The sequence below is a fragment of the Phyllostomus hastatus genome, unplaced genomic scaffold, assembly GCF_019186645.2.
Source record: "Phyllostomus hastatus isolate PE091 unplaced genomic scaffold, TTU_PhHast_1.1 phas_scaffold_60, whole genome shotgun sequence".
Classification (NCBI taxonomy): Eukaryota; Metazoa; Chordata; class Mammalia; order Chiroptera; family Phyllostomidae; genus Phyllostomus; species Phyllostomus hastatus.
This window is the reverse complement of record NW_025334038.1, coordinates 17,389,336-17,407,731: the sequence shown is the minus strand read 5'-3', so window position 1 is coordinate 17,407,731 and position 18,396 is coordinate 17,389,336. Positions and strand designations below refer to the sequence as shown.

Sequence of the window (18,396 nt, the reverse complement as noted above, 5' to 3'; positions counted from 1 at the left end):
GTGATTGTGGGGGTGGGGCTTCCAGGGAGGATGCACACACAGCCGAAGGAATGTGAGTCCAAGGGGCAGAGCGAGATGGGAGGCTGGGCTGGTATAAACAGTAGCCCAGGACAGGAGGGGGCAGTGGGGGGCCACCAAGGGCAGGGTCTAATCAAAGCCTAAAAGGCAAATAACAATCTTGGCTAGGGGATATGGACGTGTGTGAGGTAGTTTGCAGGATTAGGAAGGATTCTTGGAGCATTCCAGGTCCTTCAGGTCATGGTCTGTGGGTCTCAGCGAGCAGCCCTGTGCCCTGTCCCTGGCTGGGCCTTCCCGCCCTCAGCCCTCCCTCCCACACACCAAGGAGGAACTAGAGTGTGTCGGGGGACCACAGGTGGAGGTGGGGCTGTGACGTGGGAGGGCGGGGCGATGGCAGGTGAGTTGCCTGGTCTCCCGGGCTCCAATCACTCCGGAGACTGAGCCATGAGGGGAAAGCAGGACATGGACGTGGAGGAGACTTACGGTGAGGCTGGGGAGAGGCCAGGGCCCTGCAGAGGGAGGGAGGCCTGGCTGGGCACTGGGGGAACGGTGTCTGGGCTTGGCCCTGGGGAGAGGAGCTGGGGGAGTTGATGGAAGGAGGCAGAGCCAGGGTCCTGGGAGGAGGACTGGGTTCAGGGGCAGGGTGCCATTGCTGAGGAGACTTTGGGGAGTGAAGCAGGGGACTCCAAGAGGAAATGGGCTGGAGTCCCTGAGAAGAGGGTGATTGAGACCTAGACTCTGGTCCTTCAGGGCCAGCAGGGCCCTGATCAGGAAGCAAACCCTGAATGGAAGGAGGCAGGGTGTGGTCCTAAGGAGGGGGCTGGGGCTCAAGGGCTGGGGGTGTCCTGTACTGTGGAGCCTGCAACCTGCCAGTGGTGCAGGCCCCTGTCAGCAGTAAAGGCTGGGGTCCCCATGAGGAAGTTTCACCCTGGACTCTGGGTCTCTGAGGGAGACCGGTGCTGGGGATCCGCACCGGTCTCTGTGAGCAGTGGCAGGGGAAGTGAATTGTGCTGGGGGCCCCTGTGAGGAGTTGGGGCCCAGGGTCTTTATGGAGGGAGGATGGTTCTGCCTCTGGGTGTGTTAATAGAGGAGACGTTCTGGGGGCACCTTGAGGAACAGAGGCAGGGGCCTTACGGGGTTCCCATGAAGGGTAAGTCCTGAGGGGAGAGGGAGCAAGAAGCCCGTCTCCAGAATCTGTGAGGAATGAGGGCTGGGAGCCTGTCCCAGGGGTCTGAGAACTAGGGGTGGGGCGATATGAGGAGAGAGGAAACAGGGACCAGTCCCAAGGACCCCTGTGAGCAGTGAGAGCTAGAGGCCTGCCTATACAAGTCCTTTGGGATCTTGGGGGCTCTGAGCCCCTGCTCTGGAGAGAGGGGGACCCCACAGCAGAGGCCTCCCAGAGCGGGGCTTGAGCCCCAAAGGGGACCGGAGAAGAAGTTGTAAGGACTTTCCAGGAGACTTCCTGGAACGGCTGTCTGAGAGCCACGGAGGGACAGGGTCCAGAGCACCTGCAGACCCCACCTCCTTCCACACTTGTCCAGCCCTCCACTCTGCCTACATTGCCCACAAAAGACCCTAGGAGCCTGGCCCCACCTCCTCCCTGTGTGTACTCAGGGAGGACCAGGAACAGGACACGGTCACAATCCCAGTCACCAAGCTCAGGTGTCACCCTGATTTGATTGCATGCCCAGAGACAGGCAGTGGCCTGGAGACTGAGGTCCCTTCAGGTGGGGTCTACGGGGAGCTTCCTCTCTCCCCAGTCCCTGCAGAGTTGATGCTTTGGGTTTGTTTCTTTCCCCATGGCCTGGAGCCAGGGGTGCCATCTGGAGCAGATGGGGGAGGGCCTGTGACCTCCCTGAGGAGGGAGGGAGGGGGACAAGGATTGGAGCATGAGGCCCACTGAGATTACTAGATACAGAGACCCACCTAACAACTAGGGAGAGTGTCTAGAATGATGAGCCAAGGTGGGGGCAGGAGATAAAGGCCATTTTCCTGGCTGCTGGCCTCAAGATGTGAACTGGAAATGACCGGTAAAAGCCCCCCTCTCCTTCCTTCAAGGCCACCTGAGTGGATTCATGATGAGTAGTCAGCTGCTGGCCTGACCTCAATCCTATCTTTCCTGCTTTCCAATTTCCCCTCCAGTCAGCCCTTCCGCTGTCCATCTCCTGCAAACCCTAGTGAGGGCGGGGAAAGATTTGGGGGTTCAGGAAATGCGGAGAGAGACTCCTTTCAGTTCCTCACTTTTCAAACTGTTTCCCATGCCCCTCAGGGAAACCGGTCAAATATGACCCTTCCTTTCGAGGCCCCATCAAGAACAGGTGAGTTCTGGGGACTGCACTGGTGGGGGCAGGGAAGTTTGTGAGAAAGAAAACTTCTGTCCCTGGAGAGTTGGGGCATTGTTGTGTGTGGAGGGGGCACAGGGACTTCCGGAGTGCTAGTGATGTTCTCGTGTGTCTTTTGGCAAAATTCATCCAGCTGAGCATTTATGAGTTAAGCACTTTTCTGTTCTATTTTAGAGAAAAGTTTACCCACATAGAAAAAAGTTTTCTTAGAAAATTGAAATCTGCCAATGCCCACTCTCCAGTCTCCTCCAGTTCTCTTCCCCAAAGGCGTTCCTCTTCCTCTCCAGGAGCTGCACAGATGTCATCTGTTGTGTCCTCTTCCTTCTCTTCATTCTGGGTTATATTGTGGTGGGAATCGTGGGTGAGTTTCCAGTTGTGCAGAGCTGGGGCAGTGGCTGGGGGGCAATAACCCAGAGAGGGACCGTACCCATGGCTGCCCCTATTAAATCCCTGCCCTTCCCCTCTGGTGATTCTTCTGTGTGTCTCTGTGTCCAGCATGGGTGTATGGAGACCCCCGGCAAGTCCTCTACCCCAGGAACTCTACTGGGGCCTACTGTGGCTTAGGGGCAAACAAGTGAGTACGGAAGAGGGCCAAAAGGGTGGTGAGTATGGGGATGGGCAGGAGACACCCAACACTCAGGCTCCAGGCCCTTCCCTCTTGCCCTCCCATTCCACCTCCCAGACCGCCTCCCTGAATCTCACCCCCCAGGTCCCTGTAAGCAGCCTCCATTGCTGGGAAGTTGGCTTATGAGCACTACCCCCATGTGAGGCAACGTAGAGTCAAGGTTAAGTGCATGGGTTTTATTTATTTATTTTTAAAAGATTTTATTTATTTACTTTTTAGAGAGAGTGGAAGGGAGGGAGAAAGAGAAGCAGAGAAACATTGGTGTGCGAGAGATATATTGATTGCTTCTCGCATGCCCCCAGCCGGGGACCTGGCCCACAACCCAGGCATGTGCCCTGACTGGAATCGAACTGGCGACTTTTCAGTTCGCAGGCCGGCATTCAATCCAACGAGCCACACAGGGTTTTAGACTTCAGAGACTGGTCTTTGAATCCCTAACTGGGATTCTGGCTGTATGGCCTTAGGGAAAGTACCCAACCTCTCTGAGCTTTGATATCTTCATCTGAAATGCAAGAATGGTCCCAGAAGTGAGGCCATCAGTCTTTGCAAGCAGGAAATTTCAACCAACAATAAAACCTCTAGTCTTTATATGGTATGTACATGTTCCAGGCAGGCGGTGTACTTTATACTCACAAAATCATTTAAAGCCATGGTGGAACTGAGGCAGTGAGCAATCAAATGACTTGCTGGAAGTCATAAAGTGGGTGGTGATTTGGCTCTAGGGTTCTTGCTCTTAAAGATTTGTCAGCATGAATTTGCTCAGTTCTGTCTGAACCATCTGCAATACTGAATGACTCTGGAATTTTTTTAGTGTCTCTCACACCTCCCAGGTGGACTGAGCTTCCTAAGGCCAGGAGCTGGGTGGTGCCTGTCAAGCCCACCTGGGCCCACTGCGGCCTGGAAGCAAGGTCTGGCTGTCCCCTACACCTGACCAGGCCCTGACACATGCACTTCCTCCTTTCCTGCAGAGATAAACCCTATCTCCTATACTTCAACATCTTCAGCTGCATCCTGGACACCAACATCATCACTGTCGCTGCACAAGGCCTGCAGTGCTCCACACCCCAGGTCAGAGTCTGGGGCCTGCCTCTGCCCAGATCTCCCCCAGATCCAGGTACAAGCTTCTCGGCATACTCTCTGCCCCCAGGTGTGTGTGTCTTCCTGTCCGGAGGCCCCGTGGGTCGTGAGTAACAGTGAGCTCTCACAGACGGTCGGGGAAGTCTTCTACACCGCAGACCGGGATGTCTGTTTGCCGGGGGTGCCCTGGAGTATGGTGAGCACTGCCCCAATGTCATTGTTGTCTTCAAGGAGGGGCCACATGGGTGGGGTTGTGAAGGGGAGTTGGGTAGATGGCTGTGGAGGTAGTGTGTGGGGGGGGTCAGTCCTTCATCCTTCTCTATGACTGTGTGTCTGTCCGTCCTCCTCCCACACCCCAGCCAGTACACCAAAGCCTGCGACAAGAGCTGTGCCCCCGTTTCCTCCTTCCTTCTACTCCAGGTGAGAAGCACACTCCTTCCTCAGTCAGCAGCTAGTCCTATACTTTTATTGCTCAAATGAGGAAACCAGAGTCGGAGAGAGTGAAGTCACACAACTTCACTCAGCACAACTGGGCTGAGGCAGAGTTTATCATGTACCTGCTGTGTGCCAGGCCCTGGGGACAGACGCAGGGAAGATGACAACTGCTCCCTGTGGGAGCTACATGCTAGGTGGGGAGATTGGAGACATCCACAAAGAGGGTGCATGGGAATCTCATGAAGACATGCACAGAGAGTGTACATTTAGGTATATGCACAGGAGACAAACTAGAAGTTCATACAATTGCTACTAAAGGATGTGACAGGGTAGTGGGATTGCAGTTAACTTCTTAAAAATTCTATATGTTCTTCTTTCCAATGGTAAATGTTATTTTTTAAAAGAAAAACATTTAAATTATAGCATGAGAAAAGATATTCAGTTCTCACCATAAGTACAAGAGGAAGTACCTCAAATGCTCCAAATTCAGGTTTGGATTTAAATCCCAGCACTTTCTAGGTGTGTGGTCTTGGGCCCATTACTTAACCTCTCTGAGCCTTGTTTCCTCATCTTTAGAATGTTGCCAATGTTGAAGCAAGTTTACCTGGCAAAGTTGTTGTAAGGGTGGTGACAAGTGCTGTAGGCAAGTAGTAGGTGCCTCGGGAGACAGCATAGACTTCCTGGAGGAGGTGAGGTGTCGATGGAGCTGAACAGGGAGTAATAGATAAAATTTCTGGAGGAGGGAGACACTCAGAGAGGGTTCAGCAAGAGTGCAGGTACAGAGGTGAGGGGAAAGCGGCTGTGTTCGGACAGTGGGTCCTTGAAGCCTGGCCATGAGGTAGACACTGGCCAGGGCAGAGCCTCTGGAGGTGTCTGAGCAACAGAGTGACCTTGAGCCTTGGAACGATGAGGCCCATGCTGTGCCATAGTCTCTCCTGCACTTGGGCAGAGGGTGGGTTGATGGGTGGGTTGATGGGTGGCAAGGTTGGAGGTGGAGGTGTTGTAAGGGTCAAGACAGAGAGGAGGAGGGTCTGCCAAGGCAGCAGCTCAGGGAGGAAAGGAAGGGGTCATTAAGAGACGGTGAAGGAAGCGAGGAAGCGTGGCCTGGGCTCTGTGGTCAAGAGCTCCCTTTTTTTTTTTTAAGATTTTATTTATTTATCTATTTTTAGAGAGGGAAGGGAGATTGAAAGAGAGAGAGAAACATCAATGTGCAGTTGCTGGGGGTTATGGCCTGCAACCCAGGCATGTACCCTAGCTGGGAATCGAACCTGGGACACTTTGGTTCCCAGCCTGCGCTCAATCCACTGAGCTACGCCAGCCAGGGAGAAGAGCTCCCTTTTGACTATAGAATCAGGAGCAACTGCCCAAGGGAGCAGAGCCCCTCTCCCCTCTCCCCTGAAGGCACTGTGGGCTGAGATGGGACCAGAGACTTTCAAGGCAAATCTCTGGGCCCCAATCCCCAACCCAATAGCCAGTTCTCTTCCTTCAGCTCTGGGGCGCTGTCTTCCATGGGTCAATAACAGTGCTTGGCCCGAACTCCCAGGGATCTCCAGCAACAACACCATCTACCAGGGGATCAGGTGGGCACCCCCTGCCTCCATATTTCTGTCCCTCACCCCTTCCCACCCACAGCCCTGCCTGACTCTGTCTTTCCCCATAATGGTCTTTTTGACAGCCTCAGTGCTCATGACATCAGCATTAAGATCTTCGAAGATTTTGCCAAATCTTGGTCTTGGATTCTTGTGTGAGTCACCAGATTCCACAACTTTCTCCTTCCCTGCTCTTTCCTGATCCTCATCCTCCAGTCCATGTCTGAAACCCAGTCTTTAGAAAAAGAAGGAGGAGCCAGAGCTCAGAATGAACCTCAAGCCCAACAGGATTTATAATAGAAAGGAAGTTTAATCTGGGGTGTGAGGAAGGGCATTTGGGGACCAGGGGTAACCCTCACCTACCTCACCCTCCCTACAGTGCCCTCGCCGTGGCTCTGGTCCTGAGCTTGCTGTTTATTTTGCTTCTGCGCCTGGTGGCTGGGCCTATGGTGCTGGTCCTGATCATAGGGGTGTTAGGCGTGCTGGCATATGGCATCTACCACTGCTGGAAAGAGTACCAAGCGCTGCAGGGAGATCCAAACGCTTCCATCAGCCAGGTGGGCTTCACCACCAACCTCAGTGCCTACAGCAGCGTTCGGGAGACCTGGCTGGCAGCCAGTGAGTACCCTGTCCCCCTCCAAACACCAGCTGCCCAAGGGCTGCCTGGGCCATGCCTGACCCTGGCCCTGACCCCCGCCCTTCTGCCCTGTCTACCCTCAGTGATTGTACTGGCTGTGCTGGAAGGCCTCCTGCTGCTCATGCTCATCTTCCTGCGGCAGCGGATCCGTATCGCCATCGCCCTCCTGAAGGAGGCCAGCAAGTCAGCGCCTGTCTGAGGGAGATGGGGCAGAGGGGAGGGGTGTGGGCCAGTGTGGGCATGCTGGGCAGTTGGCAAGGAGCCCTAGAGATGAAGGGCAGAATAGTGTTAACTCTGATGTATGACAGCCTTTCTGAGCCTCAGTTTACCTATCAGTAATGCAATGCGGGGGTGGTAATTGTTCTTACCTTGTAGGATTGCCCTGAGGATGAAGTGAGTTAGGGTCTCAAGTGCCTTGAGCATGAAGCAGATCCCCCTTGAGAATGATTGCTGTGGTGATGGTGGTTGGGTGGGATGACCCAGGAATCCAGGCAGGGAAGAGAAGCAGCAGCTTGCTCCCAACCAAGACCTATCTGCCAAGTTGGCCAACACACCATACACTGAGGACTCGTTTCCCTTACTCTCCCTGAAGCTGCTCCACCCTGAGCCTGATTCCTTCATTTCAGTTCCCTCTGGGATCACCAGCATTGTGCCCAGCCTGGGGGAGGGAGCAGGCCCTGCAGGGCAGAGGTGGGGCCAGGGCCAGTGGGGGCCTGCTGGTGGACGTACTCATCTCCTTGCAGAGCTGTGGGACTGATGATGTCTACCATGTTCTACCCGCTGATTACCTTTGTCCTCCTGTTCATCTGCATTGCCTACTGGGCCATGATCGCTCTGTATCCTTTTTGCACACAGCCAGCCCTCCTGGGGTCTGTGGGGCAGAGGGCAGAAAGGGCAGTAGCTGCACAGTGTCTTAGCACAATGGGAGGACGGCTCCCCTTCCTCTGGGCAGACACAGCCCCATCCCTAGACAGAGTTGGAAGAGGGAGGTCAGGCTGAATCCAGCCAATCTGCACAGTGAACATCCTACATGAGGCCCTGGGAAGGGATTCCTAAGGAGGCACTCTGTAGGGGCCCACATGTGACCATGCTTTCCTTGACTTCCTTTTGGGTACCTGGCCACATCAGGACAACCTCAGTATGTCTTCTGGGCACCCAACATCAGCTTAGCCAGCTGTGAGACAGCGCCAGTGAATACATCATGTGACCCCATGGTGAGGGGATTGGGGGTAGAGAAGGAGGAGGCACCAACAGGTCTAAGGGATCTCCACAAATGCCTCGTCGTGGAGTAGAGACTGAGGGTCAGAAAAGGCAAGGGGCTCATTCAAGGTCATACAGCATGCCCCCAACAGAGCCCAAAAGGAAGCCAGTCCTCTGGCTCCACATCTAGTCATCCTGGCCCTGAGACAGGGCAGGACAGACACCTGAGGCAGGAGGAAGAGGTATGCTGTGCAAGATGCAGGGCCAGGCCTCAGGAAGCTGCATACCAGAACTCTACCCTCCCCAAGACATTCTTCCAGGAGGACCATGAGCAATCCCACCCAACCGGGTCTCAGTCCACTCATCTGGAAAGTGGAGCTAACCCTAATACCAATCTCTCAAGGTGGCCAAGAAGATTAATTGATATTGGGCATATAAAGCTCTTAGTGCAATGCTTGGCACCTGATAAGAGCTGATAACTACGGGTTTTGTTTAGTGTTTGTTTGTTTGTTTTAAATCCCCCTCCCTGGAAACAGAGCTCCCTAGACGATAAGTAGGCGGGACACCTGGGGTGGGGATCTGGAAGAGGGGCTGCTGGAGTCTCCCCTGAGAGGGTCCCAGGGAGTGGCTCTGGACCTCTGGGACTTTACTGTCCTCAAAGCTTTCATGTGGCCACCTGCTCTGAGCTGGGACCAGGGGCTCTGCCCACAGCTGTTCCGCCCCACTCTGAAACAGGAGCGGGAGGTTTGCTTACCTACGCAATAGGCCCACGTATGCCAGACACTGGGTGTGCAAGGCCCCAACGACCTGGTTCTTGCTTTCAACTTGCTCAGGATCTAGCATTGGAGATTGACACAAAGCCACAGTTACATACAAATGAAAAGTGGTGTATTTTTGTATCAAATTTCAGGAGTTACCAAGGTTGTCACATTTGCTGGAAAGTGGGGTTTTTTTGTTTTGTTTTGTTTTTAATTTCTGTGCTTTTTACTTGTTATTTCAGAACCTTTCAAACCACATACTAGGTAGAGAATTCCTGTACCCAGATTCCACACCTTCAACTTTCCCATTTTATCTATCTCATCACTCATATGAGCAATTTTTTTTTTTTTTAGAGTTTAAGGCAAATTCTGGACATCATGCCATTTCCCTTGTAAATACATCAGGATAGATATTAACAGATAAGGGCTTTTAAAAAGCATAACCACTATTGCCATTATCAAACTCAACTAAATGAACAATAACATTTTAATATCATCTGATATCCAGTCTTCAGTTTTGCTGGAAAACGTTCCGGCTAGAGTTGCAGAGGCTGTTCTGACAGGGCGCTACTAATTGAGTGCCAAGCTCTCCAGAGCCAGGCTTTAGTCACATGGCTCCCCACACACCATTAAGCCTTTGCCCACATGTCCTGGGACCTCCTGGGAGCTCTTGTGCCCACCCAGAGACCGAAAGAAGTGAATGCTCACAATATTATGCTCACATAATAGATAAGCTAAACCCAGTTTGAACCTGGAGATGAATCTCCTGAAAGGACCTGCTTCCCCAGCTGGGGGAGGCTGTTACTTCCTGCCCTCTACTCTGGGAGTGGCAGGAGCTGACTGGGAATGAGCCTAATTTGTGTCCCCCAGGCTCAGCCCATGAACTCCTCATGCCCAGGGCTGATGTGCGTCTTCCAAGGCTACTTGTCCACAGGCCTGGTACAACGTTTTCTCTTCAACTTGCAAATCTACGCAGTCCTGGGGCTATTCTGGACCCTCAACTGGGTCCTGGCCCTGGGCCAGTGTGTTCTGGCTGGGGCCTTTGCCTCCTTCTACTGGGCCTTAGACAAGCCCCGGGATATTCCCACCTTCCCTCTGAGCGCTGCCTTCATCCGCACACTACGGTAAGCCTGGGGCTGGGGGCTAGGAATTGTGAGCCTAGGAGTCCCAGGGATTTGCGGGCTGCCTCTGACTGACTAATCCTTCTGTAGTTACCACACAGGGTCTCTGGCCTTTGGGGCCCTCATCCTGGCCCTTGTGCAGATAGCCCGAGTCATCTTGGAGTATGTTGATCACAAACTGAGAGGTGAGCCAAGGTCAGAGGCTTAGGGAGGCCCAGCTGAGCAGCTGGATCCTCGGAGAAAGGCCTTCAGAACCAGTGTCCAAACCCAAGCTTCTGGTCCCCAGGAGCCCAGAATCCTATAGCCCGCTGCATCATGTGCTGTTTCAAGTGCTGCCTCTGGTGTCTGGAAAAGTTTATCAAGTTTCTGAACCGAAACGCATACATTATGGTGAGCCCTACTGCGCAAGCAGCCCTCTGCTTCAAGGCCCTTGGCCCCAAACCCCCCACCCTGGCCCTGGTGAGTTCCCCACAGGTAACTCACCATTCCACCCACCCAGATTGCCATCTACGGGAAGAATTTCTGTGTCTCAGCCAAAAATGCCTTCATGCTACTCATGCGGAACATTGTCAGGTCAGGTTGTCCCCCGACCCTGTGATCTCCTACGTACAGCCAGCTTCATGGGCATGCTGTGCTCGAAGGGCCTTGAGTTTTCTTTAAAGCTCTGCTGCCTCGATCTTGAAATGTGAACAATTTTCATTTTGTCTCTGTCATGACAAATCATATAGCCCTGCTGGGCCCCTCACCCCCCATCTGCTCCAACTCCCCATGCAGGGTGGTTGTCCTGGACAAAGTCACAGACCTGCTGCTGTTCTTCGGGAAGCTGCTGGTGGTGGGTGGTGTTGGTAAGGACTAGGGAAGGAGTTACAAGGACAAAGAGCGGGGGTGCTGGGAAGCTAAAGAGGTGACTTTAGAGGAATGACACTGACCTCTCCCACAGGCGTCCTGTCCTTCTTTTTTTTCACTGGTCGTATCCCTGGGCTGGGTAAAGACTTTGAGAGTCCCCACCTCAACTATTACTGGTTGCCCATCATGGTGAGTGTGACTCCTCGACTCTGCCTTATCCCCTAATTTGCCAAACAAATCCTAACAGACCTGTGTCTTCCAGACCTCCATCCTGGGGGCCTACGTCATTGCCAGCGGCTTTTTCAGCGTTTTTGGCATGTGTGTGGACACACTCTTCCTCTGTTTCTGTGAGTGACTCCCCCCGCCCCCCAACTTCAAGGTAGAGGCTACTCAGGGTTTTTTGAAGACTTGGTGTTTCTAGACACAGCAACCTTGTGAGTCAAAGGAGCCAGAGCCAGAGGGAGCATCTCCTGACATCCTCTGGCCAGGTGTTTGGAGGCTGAAGGGGGAAGTGAGCTCCCAGGCTGGTGGGCTACTGGGTTATTTCAAGAAAGAGCATTTCAGGGGAAAGGCTTCCAGTATAATTTCCCGGGAAACCTTGGGTAGAAATGTAGGCTTCCCAGTAGGTGGCTGTAGTGAGCAGGGTTTTCTTACCCTACTGTATACATCCATTCAGACTTTAGTAAGGTACCAGGCTCTGCGCTAAGCAGTAAGCATGCGAGATTGTTTGGTTTGGTTTTGTCCCCCCTCCCCGTTAACCCTTACAAGCTATGAAATGGACTATTATTGACCCCACTTGCCAATGAGTAAACTGCGATTACGTAACTTACTGGTAGTGCAGCCTGGAAACCAGGCAACTGGTCACTTAGTCCCGGGTTTTGCCGGGAGTGCGGAGATCCCAGGGTCCCTTCTAACTGGTTTTCGTTGCGGCTCAGTGGAAGACTTAGAGCGGAACGACGGCTCCCTGGACCGCCCCTACTACATGTCCAAGGCCCTTCTGAAGATTTTAGGCAAGAAGAACGACGCGCCCCCAGAGAACAGGAGAAAGAAGTGAGAGACGCGACCCTGAACGAAGACTGCACCCTGCCTATACAGCCTCCCAGCCCCATCCGCCTTTCAGGTCTTGATTTTGTAGTAAAAAGATTTTATTAAAGATTGATATTTTATTCCTTCGACAGTGAAACCCTTTTCTTCCGACTGGGCACTTTAAAAGAGGCCGCGCCCCTATGACGTACACCAGCTGCTGTGATCAATCAAAAGGCTCCTGAGGAGTCAAACCCGGCTTTTCCTCATCCCAACCAATACGCTTCTCCGCCGAGTCACGCGCTCCGGGGTTTCAAAGGGGGCCAATAGGAGGGCTAGCTTAGAGGCGCTGATGGGTCACTTTGGAGAGTCGGAGAGTTCCGGAGGCCAATTTGAGTCCCGGAAGTGCAGCAGCACGGCTGCAGGAGGGGCGGCTTTGATGACAGCTGATTGTTTAAAGGGCGGGGGTCAGCTACTGACTCCAGCCCTGGTTTAGTCCTGGGGGCCAAGGTCGCAGTCACCGCGGGGGAGAAATGACAGAGAAGCGACCTAGCACAGTGCTCCTTGGCGGACCCGGGGGACCACGGGTGCTGGGGTTCGGGGGGGTCTGTAGGATACAGGTATTTGCCGCGATCTTCCCACTGCTGTTGTCTGCGGCAGTATTCGGGGCTAGGGCAGAGAACGACTTCGGTCTGGTGAGTCACCCCTCGAATAGCCCCATCCCGAGTCTCGAGAGCGGTCTATTCCTGGTGGGTCCCCTGGCACGCGGACTGCTGAGCCCCTCTTCTCCGCGACACTCTCTGACCCCGTTCCTTCCATCCGCTCCCAGCCCGTCTCCGTCTTCAGCCCCTTTCCCTCATTCTAGCTCCTTCCCTTTTCCAGGTTCCCTATTCTTTCTGAGGGCACCTTCTCCCCTCGCAGCCCCATTCCGCTCCCCTAGCTTCCCTCCAAACCTTCCTCTGGGTTTTCCTTCCTTGTTCTGGGACCCCCGCCCCCAGTCGAGATCCCCATCACCCTGCCTGTCTCAGCGGAACTTGACTCAGAGCCGCTATTCATCCTTCCTAAAACCTCAACTCAAGTGTGTCCCGTTGACCCTTCCCTCTCCCTTCGCAGGTTCAACCGCTGGTGACCATGGAACAGCTGCTGTGGGTGAGTGGGAGGCAGATCGGCTCTGTGGACACTTTCCGAATCCCGCTCATCACAGCCACTCCTCAGGGCACTCTTCTTGCCTTTGCTGAAGCGAGAAAAATGTCCACATCGGATGAGGGGGCCAAGTTCATCGCTCTACGGAGATCCATAGACCAGGGTATAAAGATGCCTGGGTCGCAAGAGCTGGTGCTAGGTCGGGTGGGGTGGGCAGGGGGAACCAGTCTGACCTGCCTAAGGGCCCTTGGGATGGGGTACCTTAGAGGGGGAACCAAGGAGAAAAGGTGACCAGGGCAGTGACATGGAAGTGGGATCACCACAAAGTTGAACATTTATTCAAACATCCACCCAGCCCTTAACTATATACCTGGTACTGTTGTATTGTAGGTTCTGTGAATACGGTTATGAACAAAAGAGCAAAAATTCCTGCCCTCACAGGGTTTACATTCTACTAGGGGGAAACAGACAGTAAGCATAACAAATAAATACATGTATTTTTTGTGTTGGAAGGTGATCAATGCAATGACGAGACGTAAAATAGAACAGAGGTATGGGGAGTGCCAGAGTTTGATTGCAGTTTTCAGTACGTGACATTTGAGCAAAGACTCACAGGACTGGCACGGTTAGCCTGTAGGAAGGGTGTACCAGACAACATGTGCAAAGGCCTTGAGGAAGGAGGTGTTTGAAGAGTAGGGAGGGGCTTGTGTGGCTGGATGGAGTGAGTGAGGGTAGAATAGTTAAGATCAAAGGCATAAGCAGGTCTTGGAGGCCCCAGGGCCATTGTGAGGTCTCAGGTTCCTAGCAGGAGGTGAAGGTTACAGGGAGTGGTGAAAACGGCATCTCCAGGGTGCTCACCCTGGGTTTCTTCCCTTTTTTCTTCAGGCAGCACATGGTCTCCTACAGCATTCATTGTGGATGATGGGGAGACCCCAGATGGTCTGAACCTGGGAGCAGTGGTGAGCGATACTGAAACGGGAGTGGTATTCCTTTTTTACTCCCTATGTGCTCACAAGGCTGGCTGCCAGGTGGCTTCCACCATGTTGCTATGGAGCAAAGATGATGGTGTTTCCTGGAGCCCGCCCCGGAACCTCTCCTTGGATATTGGCACTGAGATGTTTGCTCCTGGACCTGGCTCTGGCATTCAGGTCTCTGTCCTGAGATAGGTAGAGGGGGCTGCCTAGTGGAGAGCCTGGGAGATGCCCCAAAATGGACCTCTCCCAAGGAGAAGATCCTGTGAAGTCAGAATTTCCCTCTTAGGTGGAGTCCCTAAGAAGAAAGGGATATCCTGGGAGTATTGGGAAGATGTAACTTCCCACTTGGTGGTTGTCAACAGGGCTGCATATTAGGAAAAAACACCCCTTCCTTTGGTCAGACACAAGTTTGTGCCATGGTGCATGGCTTGAGTGAGCACACCACGTGTGAGAGTAAGCTCCCATCCATCACTGTGGCTGGGCCCCCTTATTCTGTGCACAAACTGTCCAGCATAGGTCTTAGATGTCCTGAAGGAGCTTATTCTGCAAAAGAGCTTAATGCAGGCAATGGCTGTTTGTGGGATCTTTGTCAGACCCTGAGCAAGCAAGCACAGAACTGAAGGGGACCATACGTGTCCTCACACTTAGAGGGTGGTGGGTTCCCCTTCCCTACCTCTGAGCCTCCCTCAGCCTCTCCTTCTGTGACACCCAGCTTCCTTTCCCACAGAAACAACGGGAACCACGGAAAGGTCGGCTCATCGTGTGTGGTCATGGGACGCTGGAGCGGGATGGGGTCTTCTGCCTCCTCAGTGATGACCACGGCGCTTCCTGGCGCTATGGCAGTGGGGTCAGCGGCATTCCCTATGGCCAGCCTAAGCGAGAAAATGATTTCAACCCCGATGAGTGCCAGGTCAGAGTCCGTGGGCTGTTTCCCACACACTCCACCTGCCCTGTCCACCAGAGCACCATTTCACTCACAGAGCCAGGGTCTGGCTTCCAGTTTTGTGCCACCAGCTTTACTCCCTCAGGGACAGGGCCCTTTGCCCCGCCCCCTCCTGAAACCTTGTTCTCTCTCCTCTCCTCAGCCCTATGAGCTCCCAGATGGGTCAGTTGTCATCAACGCCCGGAACCAGAACAACTACCACTGCCACTGCCGAATTGTCCTCCGCAGTTACGATGCCTGTGATACACTGAGGCCCCGTGATGTGACCTTTGACCCTGAGCTTGTGGACCCTGTGGTTGCTGCAGGAGCTGTAGCCACCAGCTCTGGCATTGTGTTCTTCTCCAACCCAGCCCATCCAGAGTTCCGTGAGTGTCTGCCAGGGTGGGTGGGCAGGGAGCATGTTGTCTAGAGAAGGCCTGGGCAGAAACCCTCCTTTCCTGACTCTGCTGCTGTTCCCAGGAGTGAACTTGACCCTGCGTTGGAGTTTTAGCAATGGTACCTCATGGAGAAAAGAGACAGTCCAGCTCTGGCCAGGGCCTAGTGGCTACTCATCGCTGGCAGCCCTGGAGGGCAGTGTGGGCGGGAAGAACCAGGCCCCCCAACTCTTCGTCCTGTATGAGAAAGGCCGGAACCACTACACAGAGAGCATCTCCCTGGCCAAAGTCAGCGTGTATGGGACACTCTGAGTTGTACACCTGCCACAAGGGTAGAAGGCCCTGGACTCAGTCTTCAGGATGATGGGCCTATGGAGGGTCTGCTGGACATGCCTAAAAGACAGTTACACCTTCCTTTAGATCCAGCCTTTTGCAAAATCAGCTTTTCTTTGACAGGGAAATCATTCCGTTAGGACTAAAAGCCTGGCTGTTTCTCCCACACAGGAAGTCCTGCCCCCACCTGGGTGTGCTTCCTTTCCACATTGCTGGGTCTGGCCCCATACACTTTTTGCCCTCTCAAAACAATGATTGGTCCTTTCTTTGGGCAGGGCTAGGTGGGCCTGTAGAATTGAATAAATGTGAACTTGAAATTGGGGAAAGCTGAGCTTCCTCTCTGAGGTAAGATACTAGCTTTGGAGAGGGTTGGTGAAGGGCCTGGGAGGGCATGGTGTTTCTTTTCAGGTTAAGGGACTAGTAGCACCATCAGCCTTGACTATTTATGGATCAAAATGTTTGTAACACAAAATCTTTAATGAAGATGAATGAACGGATGTAGAGTCTGTGGTTTAGTCAATGCCCATCTTCATGTCTGTGTTCCTTGTGTACACAGTGGGGCTGGGAATGAGCTCTGGGGAAGATGCTGTTGTTTTATGGCCTACGAACATCGGACTTTGGCAAATCAAACCCTCTTTTCCCTTTCACATTCTTTATCACTGAAAAACAGATTGACCTTCACAGGTATAATGCACAGTCAGAGGGGAATCCCACAAGGTATTTGAAACCTGCTCTGTTTTGTATCTCTAAGATGAGTGGGTGCTGTCCTCCACGAGGCAGGGAGCAGCTGTGTACAGTACAGGTGGCAAGCCTCTCCCAGGCCAGCCTGTCAGAGAATAAACACTGGGACAAATTATGGGAGAAAATAGCATCTTCATTCTACAGCAATGCTGGGAAAAGAACCTTGGCGGCTACAGGTGAATGTGAGAGTCAGCATTCATCCTGATGGAAGGAAAGTACAACACCTGGACGACGTAGTAAGAATGTCTCTCACACAAAGGGATGAGGGCCACATTCATTTGCAGTTAGAAGTTTGTTTCACTTGCAGCTGCTTCTCTAGCAAATGTTAGGATAATTTATCCTGCTGATAGAAGTGAAATAATACCACTGTGTGAAGATATGCTATAATTTTGTTATATTTTATCCAAAATTTGTGACCAATAATATAAAACTTCAATTTTTAAATTTATAGACATTTTCAAAAGCTCTCAAAAGTAAATAGCTTAACAAGCCCCATGTACTAAACATCCATCTAGTTTCAGCAGTTATCAAGATATTGCCACATTGTTACTTCTGATCCTTTTTTGTGCCTTTCCCTTACTGATACATTTTGTTTTATTTCACTTTATTTTATTAAGATTTTATTTCTTAGTCCTGGCCAATAAATAAAATCTTAATAATTTTATTAAGTTGCTCAGTTGGTTGGAGCATTGGCCCATAGACCAAAAAGTTTGCGAGTTCAATTCCCTGTCAGGGCACATACATACTTTGTGGGTTCAGTCCCCAGCTGGGCACGTACAGGAGGCAACTGATCAATGTTTCTCTCTCTCCCTATCTCTTAAAACAATAAACATATTCTCAGGTGAAGATTCAAAATAAATAAATAAAATGAACATTTTTTAAAAAGATTTTATTTATTTATTTTTAGAGAGGGAAGGGAGGGAGAAAGAGAGAGAGAGAGAGAGAAACATCAATGAGCGGTTGCTGGGGGCCATGGCCTGCAACCCAGGCATGTGCCCTGACTGGGAATCGAACCTGCGACACTTTGGTTCGCAACCCATGCTCAATCCACTGAGCTACGCCAGGCAGAGCTATTTTTTTTTTTAATATTTTAATTTTTAGGGACAGAGAAAGAGAGGGAAAGACACTTCAATGTGTGAGAGAAACACCAATTGGTTGCCTCTTGCAGGCCCCCAACCAGGTACCTGTCATGTGCCCCGCAACCCAGGTATGTGCCCTGGCAGGAAATCGAACCAGTAACTTTTCTGTTTATAGGCTGGCGCTCAACCCACTGAGCCACAGCAGCCAGGGCCTGAGGTATTTTAAAGCAAATCCCAGACCTCATGACATTCACCCCTTCATTCTTAAGTATACATCTCATTCTTTAAAACAACATTTATTATATAACCATAATACCATTGTACATGAACGATAATACTGTGGTATCATCCAATAACCAGTCGTGTTCAAATTTCATTGTCTCAAAAATGTCTTATTTGTTGTTGATTTGTTCAAATCAGGATCCAAAGAAAATCTATATATTGCATTTTGATGTCTCCTAAATTTAACCTATAGTAATCCCACTTTTCTTTTTTATTACCATCTATACAAATACTTGGTAGTTTCTCCTGTAACAGTTCCACTCTCTGGATTTATCAGTTGCTTCCTCAGAATGTCATTTAACTTCTTGCTCCATCTCTTGTATTTCCAGTTATCAAACCTGGAGTTTTTATTGGATTCAGATTCCATTTTAGGGGGTTCCTTCCCAGGTGCTATGTGCTTCCTATTCTGCCCCCCACAGGAGGCAAGTACCTTGGGCTCCACCTTCTCTGAGAAAAAAACTGCATTTGGTGGGTTTCTATGGGTTCAGATGGCTACAGCCTGACCCTCCTCTTCAATGATCCCCCATCACCCTTCCTCTGACAATTTCATCCACAGATGAGTTTTGCCTGAATCAGTTATTTCATAATGGATTATGAAATGTTGATTTTTAAATTCTATTATTTTGCCCTCATTTGTTAGCTGGAATTCTTCAGTGAAAAAAAAATAGCTTTCCTTCATCAAGGCTATTGGTCTTAAAGTATGGTCTGTATGGGAAGAGCTAGATAAATGCTGAATGTCCCCCTTTAATTGCCTGCTCTTTGAGTGAGCATGTAATACTTTGCCCTGGCCAGTAAACCACATTGCTACCACACAGGAGACACTTTGGAGGCAACCTGCAGGCCTGCAGGAGGAAGC

General features: G+C 51.7%; 2 protein-coding genes across 3 annotated transcripts; both read left to right on the top strand.

Moving 5' to 3' along the window:
- Positions 1–391: 391 nt before the first annotated feature.
- On the top strand, positions 392–11,821 carry SLC44A4 (solute carrier family 44 member 4). Its single transcript, XM_045825984.1, has 21 exons — positions 392–502; positions 2,288–2,336; positions 2,648–2,721; positions 2,856–2,934; positions 3,954–4,053; positions 4,133–4,258; positions 4,422–4,482; positions 5,987–6,077; positions 6,173–6,241; positions 6,466–6,704; positions 6,807–6,906; positions 7,467–7,559; positions 7,835–7,937; positions 9,552–9,805; positions 9,893–9,987; positions 10,089–10,192; positions 10,302–10,375; positions 10,577–10,647; positions 10,743–10,837; positions 10,911–10,995; positions 11,584–11,821. The coding sequence occupies exons 1-21, from the start codon at positions 463–465 to the stop codon at positions 11,700–11,702; spliced, it is 2,121 nt and encodes a 706-aa protein (XP_045681940.1). The 5' UTR covers positions 392–462; the 3' UTR covers positions 11,703–11,821.
- Positions 11,822–11,996: 175 nt separating this feature from the next.
- Positions 11,997–15,935, top strand: NEU1 (neuraminidase 1). Of its 2 annotated transcripts, none has more exons than XM_045825986.1 (6): positions 11,997–12,366; positions 12,785–12,977; positions 13,700–13,773; positions 14,516–14,698; positions 14,874–15,096; positions 15,191–15,935. In XM_045825986.1, exons 1-6 carry the CDS (start codon positions 12,205–12,207, stop codon positions 15,415–15,417), a joined length of 1,062 nt encoding a protein of 353 aa, XP_045681942.1. In that variant the 5' UTR covers positions 11,997–12,204; the 3' UTR covers positions 15,418–15,935. The 2 variants fall into 2 exon arrangements, with proteins under 2 accessions (XP_045681942.1, XP_045681941.1); XM_045825985.1 differs by having other exon boundaries at positions 13,700–13,962.
- Positions 15,936–18,396: the final 2,461 nt, after the last annotated feature.

What these genes read in the sequence shown, in the direction of transcription:
- SLC44A4 (XM_045825984.1), top strand. Translation starts at nt 463, where the DNA reads ATGAGGGGAAAGCAGGACATGGACGTGGAGGAGACTTACG. An exon ending in ACCATCTACCAGGGGATCAG is followed by an intron (nt 6,078 to 6,172) that starts GTGGGCACCCCC and finishes TCTTTTTGACAG; the next exon opens with CCTCAGTGCTCATGACATCA. An exon ending in TACTGGGCCATGATCGCTCT is followed by an intron (nt 7,560 to 7,834) that starts GTATCCTTTTTG and finishes ACTTCCTTTTGG; the next exon opens with GTACCTGGCCACATCAGGAC.
- NEU1 (XM_045825985.1), top strand. Translation starts at nt 12,205, where the DNA reads ATGACAGAGAAGCGACCTAGCACAGTGCTCCTTGGCGGACCCGGGGGA. An exon ending in CAGAGAACGACTTCGGTCTG is followed by an intron (nt 12,367 to 12,784) that starts GTGAGTCACCCC and finishes CTCCCTTCGCAG; the next exon opens with GTTCAACCGCTGGTGACCAT. An exon ending in GACCTGGCTCTGGCATTCAG is followed by an intron (nt 13,963 to 14,515) that starts GTCTCTGTCCTG and finishes CCTTTCCCACAG; the next exon opens with AAACAACGGGAACCACGGAA.